At 39.4% G+C, this 15,757-nt stretch overlaps 1 protein-coding gene across 2 annotated transcripts in view; it reads left to right on the forward strand.

Annotated features, from left to right (window-relative positions):
- Window positions 1-15,757, forward strand: part of CDKAL1 (CDKAL1 threonylcarbamoyladenosine tRNA methylthiotransferase) — a 315,714-nt gene that overhangs the window by 114,316 nt on the left and 185,641 nt on the right. For both annotated transcript variants that reach the window (XM_081325955.1, XM_081325954.1), the window contains exon 9: window positions 11,928-12,031. In XM_081325955.1, coding sequence (XP_081182081.1) covers window positions 11,928-12,031 — 104 coding nt within the window. The remainder of the gene's footprint in view (window positions 1-11,927; window positions 12,032-15,757) is intronic.

The raw sequence follows: 15,757 nt of genomic DNA on the forward strand, positions 1-15,757 counted from the left end.
GGCAGAGATCCACCCCAAGGCCTCTTGCTTGTGGAGTTCCTCAGGGGTCGGTTCTCTCTCCCCTCCTGTTCAACATCTACATGAAGCCGCTGGGTGAGGTCATTCGTGGTTTCGGGGTGGGGTATCATCAGTACGCTGATGATACCCAACTGTTTTTCTCCACCCCGAACCAACCCAGCGATGCCCTCGCCGTGATGTCCCGTTGCCTGGAGGCGGTTCAGGTCTGGATGGGGAGAAACAGGCGTCGTCTCAATCCCGCCAAGACTGAGTGGCTGTGCGTATCGGCATCTTGGTCTAACCAGATTATTCCACCTTTAACGATGGGGGGTGAGGTGTTACCCCCCATTGATAGGGCTCGCAACTTGGGCATCCTCCTGGATTCACGGCTCAATTTTGAAGATCATATAGGAGCCGTGACCAGGGGGGCTTTTGCCCAGGTTCACCTGGTGCGCCAGTTGCGACCCTACCTGGACCGGGATGCCCTATGCACAGTCACTCATGCGCTCGTGACCTCCCGTCTAGACTACTGCAACGCTCTCTACATGGGGCTGCCCTTGAGGACCACTCGGAGGCTTCAGCTGGTGCAGAATGCGGCCGCGCGAGTTGTGATGGGGGTTTCCCGATACTCCCATGTAACACCTCTACTCCGCGAGCTGCATTGGCTTCCGGTTGCCCTTCGGGTGAGATTCAAGGTGCTGGTGATGACCTATAAAGCCCTGAATGGCTTGGGTCCGGGATATCTGAGGGAACACCTGCTGCCGTCATCAAGCTCCCTTCGTCCAGTGCGCTCCCACAGGGAGGGTCTTCTCAGGGTGCCGCCGATAAAAGACTGTCGGCGGATAACACCCAGGGGAAGGGCCTTCTCTGTGGGTGCGCCTGCCCTCTGGAACCAGCTGTCCGTGGAGCTTAGGACTGCCCCCGACCTCCGCACATTTCTCCGGGACCTGAAAACCTGGCTCTTTGAGTTCTCCGGCCCAGGCTGAGAATTTTTAACTGGGGTTTTTAATTCTAGGGATGATTTAATCTTTTTTAATTTGTTTTTAACTTTTGTATTGGTTGTTTTAAATGCCCTGTAAACCGCCCTGAGTCCTTCGGGAAAGGGCGGTATATAAATTTAATAAAATAAATAAAAATAATAATAAATTTAAAAAGAAAGAATGCCAAGGTTATTGGCCTATTCACTGTAATTGCACAGAAAGTCCTGTGATCTTTATTTGTATGTTTAAACCACATTGACAGTACATCCATTTTTCATTGTCCCTTTCTGGAATATCCCTCCTAATTCATCACATCTTGGGTGGAAGAAGAATTTGAGATAGAGTCTATTGTGAACTCTCAGTGCAGGAGAGGGAGATTGCTATATTTGATTCTTTAGAAGGTTTACCTAGCTCAGGGGTGTCAAACTCGCAACGTGTCGCAACATATCATGACTTTTTTTCCATTGCTGTCAATGGGATGGGCGTGGTTTCATCATGACGCATCCGGCCCACAGGTCAGCAGTTTGACACCCCTGAGCTAGGTAAAATATTTTCAGGAGTAAAATAAATAGAAATTCACCTCTTTCAGGCAGAAGAGAGGAATGGAAAGTCTTGAAAGGGAGAAGGTATCATCCAGAAAACAGGGGAATGGAATACAATACCTTCCATTTTCCCAGAAGAAGATAGCAGAGAAGCACCTCCTTCTGATACCTCCTGAATCAGAAGGAGAAGGGAAGAATTAAACAGGAAAAATAGTGATGTACAGCTAAAACTAGTGAGCTGGGAATCAGTTGTTCCTGACTAGAAAGGAGCATAATGTTAACATGTCTGAGCTGCCCAAGGCCACTATCTAAGTGACGGAGAGTACTCCAGATATTTTAAGGCTCTCAATTCTTCTTACTGTAGAAACCAGGCTAGTTGTTGCACCAAAACACTCTTCTTGTTTGCAATAATAATTCTAGACTACCTAAGTCATATCTGGAATTCTTCCATCAAGTCTAGCCGTGAGCTGAATTCAGGATTAACTGTCTGGAGGTTGTGATTTACTCTTAAACTTTGATGTGGCGCCTGATAATCCAAGCTTGAAGCATGATTTTTAAGGCACTACATGTTTTTCTGGAGTTATGCATGATTTCTCAAGAATATAACTGCTCAGAGTGCTTCTTCCCACAAAAACTGTTTTTGGAATAGGCATCAATGTCTTTTTCCATACGAAACTGAACTGTAGATATGTTAACCTCTGCTGGCTATTACCAATTTAGATTAAATCACAAAAACCAAGTTATCAGGAACACATGTCTTGTTTTATTTTATAAAATATTAACATTAGTAACTCTCCTGTATTATTAGTGTGCTACCAGCCTGGAATCATTTCACATTCTCACTGCTGTAGAAGAGACTACTTACTGTAAATTCTGGACATTTTTGTATCGTAAGGTAGCTTTCTTTAATAGTCTTAGTGCTGTGTTTTTGATTACTTAATGCTATTCTTTTTGGCATTGCTTCCCCCTCACAATTCAGACGTCGTGTTCCCACAAAGGCTACTAACATAAACCTTTTATGCATTTATTTGTTTGTTTGTTTGTTTAAAGCAAGCCCGATAACTATCTTTGATTGTCTAAATTAAGCTTGCTAACTTCTGCCCACTCACCCAAAACTCTTCACCTCTCTCTCTCCCGGATGTTTTGACCAGTCCTAAAACAATAGCTTTTATCCCAAGAACCTGTTACATGTTTCTGAACTCACTATAGCCTAATGTTTCCTGCGAGACTTCACCACTTTAACTGGCCCACTTCCATTGGCCATTGAGGAAGTGAAAACAATAGGTCTTATCGCAGGCACCAGTCTACTGTTCAGCTGATTTTTTTTGTAACACTGTTATAGATGTCTCAGAGGTCTCCTTGTTTTACTAAGTGCATTGCTCAACAGCAAAAGTGTGGCCGATGGTAGCTTTCTTTGTTTCATTATTAGCTTTTTAAAAACTGTTAAAAGTCATTGCTTTACCGTAGATGTGATTTTTTTTTAAAAAACCAAAAGCTACATAGCTTTTGTAGGAGTTTCTTCACCTAGAGAGAATGGAGGGGAAAAAATTGAATGGAGAAGGCTGGGAAGGAAAATAGAAATACAAAAAATCTGGGCTTGAATAATTGTTGCACGAACATTCCAAGTATAATTTATGCAACTTGGATTTATTCTGTGCTGTTAACGATGTCCCCTGTTTGTTCCTCATGTAGATTGATCACCCTGAAACGGGTTTTTTTTTTAAATTACTTTTCACTCCTCTCAAGTAACAACAATCGTTAAAAGTTCTCATCCAAATAAATACGAGGTTGTTTGTTGAAAAAACAATTGCTAAGGTGAGGAAATGGAGCGGTGTTCAGCTAGGATTGTGAAATCACAACATGTAGCTTCTACAAAGGAAGAAATCAATAAACAGAGCAGGGTGCTCTGATGGTGAAAGGAGACAGGTGAACTTTGAAAATAAGTCAGGGGAAAGGGGAGTATCGATAAAAAGAACAGGAAAAAATATATTCAAGAATGTCTTTTCAGGTTGTGTATATGTGCAAAAAAAATAGGAGAATCCATGCCTTTACTTACCTTGCAGTTCATATATTAACAGTTCGCTCGAACTGAAACAAAGCACAAAACACAAAACTCTAATTCAGCAATTGGAAAAATGTGGTCTGCTTCTTCCCAGTTTCTGGTTTTTTTTTGCCATTGAATCAACAGTATCTGAACTGGAACAACTGGATATACAATATCTTAACACCAAGATATGGCCTCTTGACCTATATTGGAGCATATTGCTTGCTAATCACATTTATCATCTCATTAAAATCTCCTGTATAAATTGATTATTCATCTAGATGTCTAGTGGATTGCAGTTACTAAATGTTCCATTCAGAGCTGGCCCCAACATGTTGCACTCTAGTTCTGCCAAGAAATGTATCCCTTAATTAGTATGCATGCATGCATGTATGCAATTCATTTATATAGCCTTCCAACTGGTAAGTGACTCAGGGCAGCATGCACAATATAAACAGCATATTATAACCAGAAAAACATTAAAATATAATCAAACATAAGGTACCAATACATCAAAAGTAATGCACACAACTTGTCAGCCATTCGGGGGAGACCACATTAGGAAGCCAATCTGGAGGAGACCAGAATCAATTTCTGGTCTTCACAAATCAATATAAACTGTTTATGGCAGGCAGGACAGCAGAGTAATGTTTGGTTCAACTTTGCTAAAAGAAGCAGCTAAATTTGGTCATTCTTTGTATCCGTAGCTTCAACCAACCTAGAAGGTGGGTAAATGTAACTGATGTATCACCATTGTAAAGAACCTGCCCTGTCATTCTGTTGTGGAGTAGCTGGATGAACTTCACCAATTTCCCTGGACATTCATAATGTCTTCGGATGAACCAGTGCAAACTGCTTTTGTCAAGACAGAGTAAAGAGGCTTATTCTGCTTGAAGCACTTCTGGACTTGCCTCACAGCATACATCATGTCTGCTATACTTCTTTGTGGCTGAAAGCCTCGCTGTGCCTCTGAGAGTTCCTTTCCAAGACAATGATAAGTCTGTTCAGGAAAATGCGGGCAAAGATTTTGCCTACAATGGACAGCAGTGAGATATCTCTGTAATTTCTGAAGTCTGATTTGCTTCCCTTATTTTTATAGAGAGCAACAATGAGAATATCACGGAAGTCATCAGACATCTGTGGACCAAATGTCTTCCAAGATATCTTGAAATGTCTATAAGGTGTTTGAGTTCTAGTGCTTTGTAGATCTTAGCAAAAATGTTTTCCTGCCCAGTTGCTTTATATGAGGTCATCTGTGAGATCACGTTCCTGATCTCATCAGCAGAGAGAGGCAGGTCTAGGGCATCCAAAACTGAGAGCTGAGGAATCTGTTGTAAGACATAATAATCAATTGGATAGCCCATGAAGTAAGTTGGGAAAATGTTCAGCCCAATAGTTTTTGATCTTTGATTAGGCTTGACTCATCAGTGACAGCAAAGGCAAGCATCCTGATTTAGAAGGACCATGAATTGACTTTATGGTATTGAAGAACTCTCTTGACTATTATGACTATGCACTGGTCAACCTTTCTCTACCAGCACTCATCCTGCATTTCTTGCAGGTCTGCCTGTATTTTAGATTACAGGTACTTAAACCTGTCTTTCTTTGAGACAGATGATGGATCGATCTGCCAGTCTTCATAGACCTTGTTCTTGGCCTGGAGGGCTGCTGAAATGATTTTGTGTTTTTTATCAAACCAGGCTTGCGATGCCAAGTACAGTTGTTGCAGTCTGTGTGATGGCACCTTTAAACTACATCCACTTTTCAGAACAGGTTCCTACAAGTGGTAAATTGACAGTGAGTTTTTCATTCAGTACAACTTGGAGGCGTTGTACTTGGTCTAGGACTCTAGGTCTTGTAGTCTGTTGATGTTGAATGACTTTCTGACAGTCCTTGGTTACTTACAATGTAAAGGGCCTGTGTGTAGGTTGAGAACCAACTGAACTAGCCTAGGATCTGTCCAGCACTCAACATCTCACATGATGCAGTTATTGATATCTTTAAGATGTCATCATTTAAATAAATAACTCTAATATATTGCATAATGCAAATAATAACATAATATATAATGAAAATAAATAATGCTGAAAAAAAGACAATGCAGTAGACTGACTCCAAATTTGCTAACTAGCCGGCTGAAAGCTAAGTGAAAATAAGAGGTTTTCCCTCCCAATGAAATACCACAAAGGGGATGAGAGACAACCCATATGTGAAAGTATATTCACTGTGTGGATTCAGCCAGCGAAGGCTCCTCTCCTCACACCTGACCTTGTGGAGATAGTTTACCTGCAGCTGAACCATTTAGATTTTAAAGTCTGAGTTACTACTCCAGGTTGAGTGTTGAAATGAAATAGAATCCAGGGAAGTCAATGTAGTTATCCCAAGAGAGTTAATAGGATTCCATCAGTCTACTTTGGTCTTAGTATTTTGGAACAGACATAATTTGCCAGCACTGCTTTTAAACAAACTCGAATTGGAGCACATGAAGCACAAAAATGAGAAATAATGGGAAGTACCGTATTTTTCGGCGTATAAGACGACTGGGCGTATAAGACGACCCCCCAACTTTTGAGATGATTTTCAAGATTTTTCGTCTTATACGCCGGAAAATCAGCGAGCCCGGGAAGGCACGCCCTCCCCTCTCACTGTGGAGGAAGCAGGGCAGGCTGGCGTCTGGCGGGAGCCGGCAGGGCAGTCCTGCACACGCGCGCACTCCCCGGCTGCTCCTTAGCAGCTGGGGAGTGCGTGCGTGTGCAGGACTGCCCTGCCGGCTCCCACCCGACGCTCTTCCCTCTTGAGGCAGCATCGCTCCCCGGCTCCTAAGGAGTCCTCAGGGATGCTGCCTCAAGAGGGAAGAGCGTCGGGCGGGAGCCGGCAGGGCAGTCCTGCACACGCGCGCACTCCCCAGCTGCTAAGGAGCAGCCGGGGAGTGCGCGCGTGTGCAGGACTGCCCTGCCGGCTCCCGCCAGACGCCAGCCTACCCTGCTTCCTCCACAGTGAGAGGGGAGGGCGTGCCTTCCTGGGCTCACTGATTTTCCGGCGTATAAGACGACTGGGCGTATAAGACGACCCCCCCCAACTTTTGAGGTGATTTTCATGGGTTAAAAAGTCGTCTTATACGCCGGAAAATACGGTATTTCTATGTAGATTCATAAAAAAAGGCTACCGTTGGAGCACAAACCAAATTTGCTAATCTGAATAGTGGCTGCCTGTACCCAGAGCAAGTGAGCAAATGCTCTCCCAGTCCCTCTGTTCTGCGTTATTTAAAGCAAGGATCTCCAACCTCTGGTCCGTGGATCGATACCAGGTTGCGGCATGCCAGCAACCGGTCTTCACAAACAAGCAAAGCCCCACCCGTGGGATGCAGGCAGCACACAAAACCACGCACTCTCCGGTCCGTGGAAAAACCTCTCTCCACGGAACTGGTCCCTGGTGCCCAGAAGGTTGGGGACCTCTGATTTAAAGCATGTTGAGCTTCCTTTTCTGATAACACAGTGTGATAGATTGCCTAGGGGACGTAGTCAGGGTCTCTGAAGCCCAGGCCTAAAAGCCCCATAGAGCTTCTAAAAAGTCAACACCTCTATTAATGTACTTAAGATTGCTTATTATTTAAACTGTAATACCAGTATCAGCAATAATATCAGCAATTTTATTATTTTAAAATGTTTTAAAACTTTTAATTGTAATGTATGTTCTGAATTGTTAGCCATCCAGAGTCATTTAGTGAAACAGGTGGCTATAAAAATTGAACAAATAAATAAATAAATGTTATATTTTCAAATGATTTTTTAAAAAAACCCAATATGGAACAGTAAAGAGAACCAGGCAGGGGAGGCAGCTGTTACAGTAGCAGTGTAGGCCATTCCAGGCAATTGCTCCCCCTCCCCCAACAATAAAAAAATAAAATAAAAATGGAGGACTTTGTAGAGCCTAAAATTATGAACACAAATACCAAGGATAGAATTGTTTTTTATTACTAGCAGAAATTCTCATTCCAGGAGAACCTCACTATTTAATAGGTTCTTGCTGTATCAGTTTGGACATGAAATCCTTTTGCAATTGTTCTCACTTCAGCATGCTTGTAAGTTTAATATGTGCATGTGGTTGACAAATGTTGTGAAGAAGGCCTACATTTTTTTTTAAAGGACACATAAAGTAAAGATAGAAGGAAGTAGAAGAGATGATTGTTCTGTCTATTTCTGCAGATGTACATTATAATGGAACCTCCAGTTTGATATAAAAATGGGTGAATGGATGCAAATTATTTTATAAAGTGATTATTAGCCTCCATTACTGATTTCATGGCAATGAAACAAAATGTTAAAAGTACTTTCTAATTGCAGCTGGATTTCTTCTCAATCTGTTTAAAAAAATTTTTGGCTGGTCTCTCAGAGTTTGCTCCATAAATCTCCAAAATTGGATTTGGGTATCAGATACTGTTAATTCATTCATGCCCGTTTTAAATACATGCTTATTCACATGATCTGATATCTTTTATAGCTTCAAGTTGCCAAATAACTCTATGTATCATATAGCACTTGATGGCATTGTTATGTTAAAATGTTGCAGAAAATTTTATAAGATTTAGACTTTACAATTGATTTGTGTGGCTATCAGAATGTCAATCATGAAAATAGTGCTACATATTTTTAAATATTATTCTGTTATGGACGCTGCATCAAAATGTCTGATAATGGAGTGTTTTTGTAATTTTTTTTTCCTAGCAGTTTTCTACAATCAGGATCCTTTTTTTTTTATTAACCCAGTGTTGATCAGTTGGTTGTGACAGGAATTGTCGGACTGGCTTGTCATCTAAGCTTGACATTGTGGGATGAGCAAAAGTAATTGGCCTGAAGTCACCCAGCTGGCTTTGTGTTTAAGGAGGGACTAGAATTCCCAGTCCCCTGATTTTCTAGCCTGATACCTTAACCTCTAGACCAAACTGGCTCTTTTATTACATTTAATATTTTAAACAATTACTAATTCAATTAATAATTAATTTAATAACAAACTGGCTCTTTTTATATTTATTGTATTTGTAATAAGTATAATATGGATAACTAATTATTGGGAAATATATTTCTCAGTAATCATATTAAGAATTATATTAAGCCCTGAGTGGAATAGTCATTATAAGATTTGAACATTAAAATACATGATTTTTACCCAGATCTTAAAATCTTAATGTTCATAATATATTAGCTGTTTTCAGGAGTTTTAAATAATTTATATTCACTTTGTGAACTCTTGTAATATCATAGTTTGAAGCAATCAAAATTTCTGAGTATAACATTCAGTACTATGGTTTACATTTTTTAAAAAAAATTTTAATATTAATGAGTAAGTTGGCCTCAATGATTTAAGGGCTTCTTTTCAACATTATGAAATCTGTGAACTTTAGAAACTTAAAATAGTAACTGCAGCATTTGTTTATTTAGTCATTTAAAGTGAGTTATGGAATGACATAATTAGGTAAATGATGTTACAGGTTTTTATGGTAATGAAGAGGGATAACCAGATACCATCATTAGAAGAGGTCGTCAGACCTGGACAAAGCCACTGATATGATCTTCCATAGTGTCTAGGAGCTCTATCAGAAGCCCAGAATACTTTCTTGACCACATAACACTATTAAATTTCTAGGCCTAGAGCAGGGGTAGGCAACCTTGGCTCTTTTATGACTCATGGACCTCAACTCCCAGAATTCCTGAACCAGCCATGCTGAGGGGAAAGGGAGAGGTTTCCAAGCTGAGCCATGCTAGCTTAGGAATTCTGGGAGTTGAAGTCCATGAGTCATAAAAGAGCCAAGGTTGCCTACCCCTGGCCTAGAGAATTTGTTTTGCTTGATCTAGAATCAGACCTACTGTCATAACTGTGTCATAATAGTGCATGGAGGAGACCACACAATTTGTATTAGTATTTGCTGTTTCTAAACTGTGCATATTAGCTAGGTTTCCTGCATAAAATTAAAAGGCAGGAACTAAGCAACAGAAGACAGGAAGTCCTATGAGTTATAATGTAACGTGAAATATGTAGGCCTTTGAGGTAGATATATCTTCCTAGAGCAGAATTGTTTCTGGCTAAGCAAGTTGAAATTAGCTTCTTACAGTTGCTACTTTTCCTAGCTTGATGGCTGTGACTGAAATAATCTTTTCTTTGTTGTGATCAGCTTCCTGGGACAGAGAAGGAATCCTCTTCTGAAGATGGAATTTGGAATTAGGATTCTCATCACACCTTTGTTTTACAGTTTCATCCTTCTTCTTATCCCTTTGTACTCTTCCTGGCTTCAGCAACTGTTTTTATTTGCCTTCCTAACAATAAAGTTTGCATTTGAATTATATTGATGGTTATTTGAATTGCTATGATGCATTTGAATTAGTATGATGATAGTTTCCAAAGCACCTGAAGGTAGAACAAGAAGCATTGAATGGAAACTAATCAAGGAGAGAATCAACCTAGAATCAAAGAGAACTTTCCTGACAGAACAATTAATCAGTGGAACGACTTGCCTCCAGAAGTTGTTGGTGTTCCAACACTGGACATTTTAAAGAAGAGATTGGACAACAATTTGTCTGAAATAGTATATGATTTCCTGCTTGAGCAGGGGTTTGGACTAAAAACCTCCAAGGTCACTTCTAATTCTGTGTTTCTGTTATTTCCTTTTAGGACAGGGTTGCCGAGTAATAGTTTGATGATGATTTGAAAGAGACATTAAATATAACTTCTGTTTTCACTATAACATCCAGCAGAAAAGCCCACTTGTAACTTTGGCTTCTGAAAGAAAGGGGCCAGGAAGGCTTTTCCCTGCTTCTTTTAACATTACAAGGAGGGAGAATTCAGAGGATTTTATTCACAGTCTTGGCAGTAGTCAAGTGTTACGTCTCCAGCTGATTGAGACAACAAAGTTGAGCCCAGGGATGGACAACTATGGCAAGTTTATGATTGTGGACTTCAGCTCCCAGAATTCCTGAGCCAGCATGGTTGAAGTCCACAGTTCGTAAAGTTGCTATAGCTGCCCACTCCTGGTTGAGCCAATCCTATATCCATAATGCTTTTAAAGTACAGAAGAAAGTAAAACATAAATCAGAACTGTGAAAATAAATGTTTCTGTTTTGCATTATTATATTTATTTATTTATTTATTAATGGGATTTATATCCCGCCCTGTCTCCCGAGGGACTCAGGGCGGCTAACAACAACAAAATTTAAAGGTCTCTGTACAGTAAATTAAAAATAAAATTTGAAATAAATTAAAATAAATTAAAGAATAAAGTTAGAATTGTAAATATAATTAAAATCCCTGTCAGTCTAGGTCAGCCAGGTGGAAAAGGAATGTTTTGAGGCCGCGGCGAAAGGACTGATTCCAGTCAACTTTGATAACTAATAATGATAATGAAACTGGGCTAGAAATAAAATTCTCAAAACCAACTCATCTTTAAGCAGCGAGGTATAATGCAGTTTCATTGCCTCTTAATTTGCTCATTTCCTTCTTATTAGATCTATGCTCCTATTAGACTTCAGTGATTCATCTTCACTGTTTTCTAATTTTATTAAAGCACGTACACGCAAACATTTTGACATTTGAAATTTCTAATCACATTTTTTGAAACTATAGGACTTGTGCTTGTTGGTAAGAATTACATTGGCATTGAAAGTTGATTTAAATAGAAGATACTTTATTTTTGTCTATACAGCATGTTAAAACTATTTTTAGCCTCTATTACTTGTTCTGCTTCATACAGTACTTAAAATCCTTAGGCAGTTGACTACACATATTTAGCACTGACTAATTATAAGTTAATATCCTATGTAACAAACTGTTTGGTAGAGGACAGAAAGGCCTGGAGGAATGTTGTCCATAGGGTCGCGATGGGTCGGACACGACTTCGCAGCTAACAACAACAACAACAAACTGTTTAAAGAAATATAAAATATTTATTTTAGCTTTACTATTGTTATTCTATTTTTACTCCAAGTCTAGGATCTTCTGATCTGGGAGGCAGAAATCCAGATGGCCACTAGACCTACAAAGATCAAAAAATGTTAACCTCTTCTGCCATTAAGTGCTTGATCAGATTTTTGCAACTCTGGGCTAATTTTAAATTATCTGCCATGCAAAAAAATGATTGAGTAGCACAAAGATGACAAAATATCCTAGTTTGCACAATTATTAAGCAAATCAGTTTTGAGAGGCAATATATGCTTTAATTAAACTTCATTTTGAAAGGATTAATTTATCAATAATGTGCTGTTGTGTATAACAACAATAACTGTCTATAAATATATTTTCAAGAGCAGAGCAACAGGTTTCATAATCTGGATGTTTGTGTGGAAGTATGAAAGAATATATATGCTTTTTCTCCAGGTGTCTGAATGCATGTACTTATTGCAAAACTAAGCATGCCCGAGGGGAATTAGCAAGCTATTCTATTGAAGAACTGGTAAACAGAGGCAAACAGTCCTTTCAAGGTAGGTTTTATTTGTTTGTTCGAAATTGTATTCTAAACATACAAATTATTTTACCTTTCAAAATGTCTACTAATGTGATATAACTTGATCTATTGCAGCAGAATATATAGATGATGGTGTACTAAATGTACCACCTATATATATGTTTAAAGAATATATGCTGTTTTTTTAATCTGTAGATTTTTTCCAAATCTGGAAAATTATATGTATTCATATACTACTAAAACTCTCATTATGTTTACCTGTTTCTCCGTTTGTATTCTCAAGTTAGGCCAAATCATGCTTTATACCACAACAGTTTTTGAATCAAGGATGTGTAAAAAATCTGGGACCCATTACTTTTGTGAACTTAAATTTCCAAGGTGTTCAGACTACTTTTATTCACAAGGCTGTGGCTGTTTCAGTGTCCCCATGGTCAAGTGATTGTGATTTCTAATGCTTCTTGCCAGCTTCCCACAGGCAAAGTCAATGGGGAAGACAGCAGGAAATCAGAAGTCACGTTTTTGTCCACTCATGATCATTCTGATTATCTTTTTAGGTAACTAAACATTAACTTATTATTAAAGTTCATTTGCCACAACAATTATTTTTCTATGTATAATGTATAAGATCATTTCTTCTTAGATGAACCTGGGACCATCCACCATTGAGGTGAACATTTTTGGTCAGCCTAAAGTTTAATGTTTCTTTGATCACATTGGACTATGCTACTTTCCTCTCAGAGGATAACCTAACAGCTCACAGGGTTGTCTAGTATTATTTATTTTCAACTATGGGGTAGTCAGCAACTTTCAGCTGTTTGTTTAAACAATGGTTCCAAGTTGAACCCTAAAAAAAGTTGAGTTATGACCTGTTCTCAGAGTTTTGATTATTGCACCACCCATGGTCACATGATCACAATTTGGGTACTTGACAACTGGCTCGTCTTTACAGCTGATTATACTGTCCCGTGGCCACGTGATTGCGGTTTGTGCTCTTCCCAGATGGTTTCCGATAAGGAAGTTGGATTAGCTTAAATGACCACATGATTCACTGAATGACTGTGGTGATTCACTTAATGGCCATAGTAAAATGGTTGTGAAATCAAATCCAGTGACGTGATCACATCACTTAGCAACTGTTATTCCAGCCCTGATTGTAGCTGTAAGTTGAGGAGTACCTGTATTCCATGTATCAACGAATGGCTTTCAGTTTAAAAACTCTTTTCGACACAAACATGATATCTATTGTCAGAAGATGGAATGCCAGTGCTGGTTATGTGTGGAGTACATATCCTCAAAGTAGCAGCTGGAAGTACGTATCCTGAAACCTGCCCATGGAAAAGAAAGCATTTGGTGATTAGTTTCTGGCCTAGGTGGAAACCATAAAGAGGCAGGAAAATCTACCAATCAAGATCTGTTTTAATTGTGATCCAAACAGATCATATGCCCAAGGTTGGAACCCAGAAAGAGATTTCTTAAGTTAGCTTCATTTCCAAGTATGTAGCTTATGTGTGGCAGACAAGCAGAAGACTCATGTGCTGGTAAAATTGTTGCAACATGTGTATGTATAGGAATGTTTAATTTTAAGTAGGAATGTTTAATTTCAAGTTAGGTTGGGCTCATAGAATATCAGTAAGAAATCCTTTGGTGTCTGATTTTTGCTTCTTCTGGAGAAATATGGGCAAGATTTAATTCCTATTGGAATTTTACATTAGGAATTTCCTGAAAACATTTGTTATATTTAATGCTTTATTCTCTTGCTTTGATATATTGCTTTTTCATTCTCTAGTATTGTTTAAAACTTGCTTGAGTTTTTGTTTTTATACAAGTAGCAGTCCTTTTTTGGCTTTTTAAAAAACTGGCTCAACTTTAAACAACTTTCTGTACCATGACATTGTTTCACTGTCTTTTGTTGAAGTCCCCTAAGACTTTAAGTGACATGTTGGTAGGCATAATGGAAGGAAGGTCAACACAGAGAGAGGTTGTTTGTTCTTTGCAAGTATTTGCTTTTGATTAAATCCCCCCAATCCATTTTTACTGTCGTGTTTGCTAAAACCCTTTTAGTGTCTTTGCTTAATAAATAAATATCATTTTCCATTTATTAAACACAGAAGATCTGATTGGCACATGCAAATGGGTTTGTAGCAGTTGAATAAGAGGCTGCTGCTGTTCCTAACAAGTAATTTCTACTTAAAACATATATCTGACATTTGTATTCTACATTTCAGTACAAAATAAGAAAGCAGAAACATTAAACAAAAACCTCAGCAGAAAAAAAAACCCCTAACCCAAAGAAACAGTTCTTGAAATAAGCTGATTTAGATATAGAAGAACTGAGAAAATATTATAAAGCAGCAAACCATGGACTTTATGTAGGGGCAAAAGAATATTTTATGTACAGCCTGTAAGAATGGTAGAATAAAACCCTGCATCAGTTTAGCCACTCCAAGCATCTGATTAAGTTAGCTATAGTTCATGAAAGTTTATCCCTTTAATAATATTTGTTTGTTGGAAAAGGTGTAACCAAACTCCTTTTGATCTTGCAAATAGGTAGCTACAATTCAGATTTCATTCTTCCTTGAATTCCATCTTCTGAATTCAGTTCTCCTCGATAGATTCCTCTCTGGTCATGGGAGGGCAAGTGGCTTATTAATCTTTCCTAAAGTCCTTTGGAATCTCCTGAAACATTTTGTGGCCGGCCATAGAGAAAAGAAATATTGAAATTAACCTTTTGTCCTAGGGGTTCTTTGCAGGATCTATGACCTACTAGGATCAGATTTTTGAGAGGTAGTGTTTGCAGTTGGCGCAATACCAATAGTTTGTAAAAATATAGCATAATAATGTATAACATGATACAAGACTAACTAACGTTGATAGGGCCCGCAACTTGGGTGTCCTCCTGGATTCACGGCTCAGTTTGGAAGATCATATAGGAGCCGTGGCCAGGGGAGCTTTTGCCCAGGTTCGCCTGGTGCGCCAATTATGGCCCTATCTGGACCGAGATGCCCTACGCACAGTCACCCATGCGCTCATGACCTCCCGGCTAGACTACTGCAATGCTCTCTACATGGGGCTGCCCGAGGACCACTCGGAGGCTTCAACTGGTGCAGAATGCAGCCGCGCGAGTTGTAATGGGAGTCTCCCGATACTCCCATGTAACACCTCTTCTCCGCGAGCTGCATTGGCTTCCAGTTGCCCTCCGGGTGAGATTCAAGGTACTGGTGATGACCTATAAAGCCCTAAATGGCATGGGCCCGGATTATCTAAGGGAGCACCTGCTGCCAGCGTCAATTTCCCATCGTCCTGTGCGCTCCCACAGGGAGGGCCTCCTCAGGGTACCGCCGGTCAAGGATTGCCGACGGGCGATCCACAGGGGGAGGGCGTTCTCTGTGGGCACGCCTGCCCTATGGAATCAACTGCCAACGGAACTCCGGACTGCCCCCGACCTTCGTTCATTTCGCCGGGACCTAAAAACCTGGCTCTTTGAGCTATCTGGTCTGGACTGAGGGGTTTAATGTTTTTAAACTGTGATTTAATTTTTGTGGCTAGACTTAATTTATTTTAATTTGTTTTAATTTTATATTGGATTGTTTTTAAATTTTGCCTTGTAAACCGCCCTGAGTCCTTTGGGAATAGGGCGGTATATAAACCAAATAAATAAATAAATAAATAAATAAATAAATAAATAAATAAATAAATAAATAAATAAATAAATAAATAAATAGTAGACATTACTTGCTTTTCA

Source organism: Vipera berus, assembly GCF_964194415.1.
Source record: "Vipera berus genome assembly, chromosome: 3".
Taxonomy (NCBI): Eukaryota; Metazoa; Chordata; class Lepidosauria; order Squamata; family Viperidae; genus Vipera; species Vipera berus.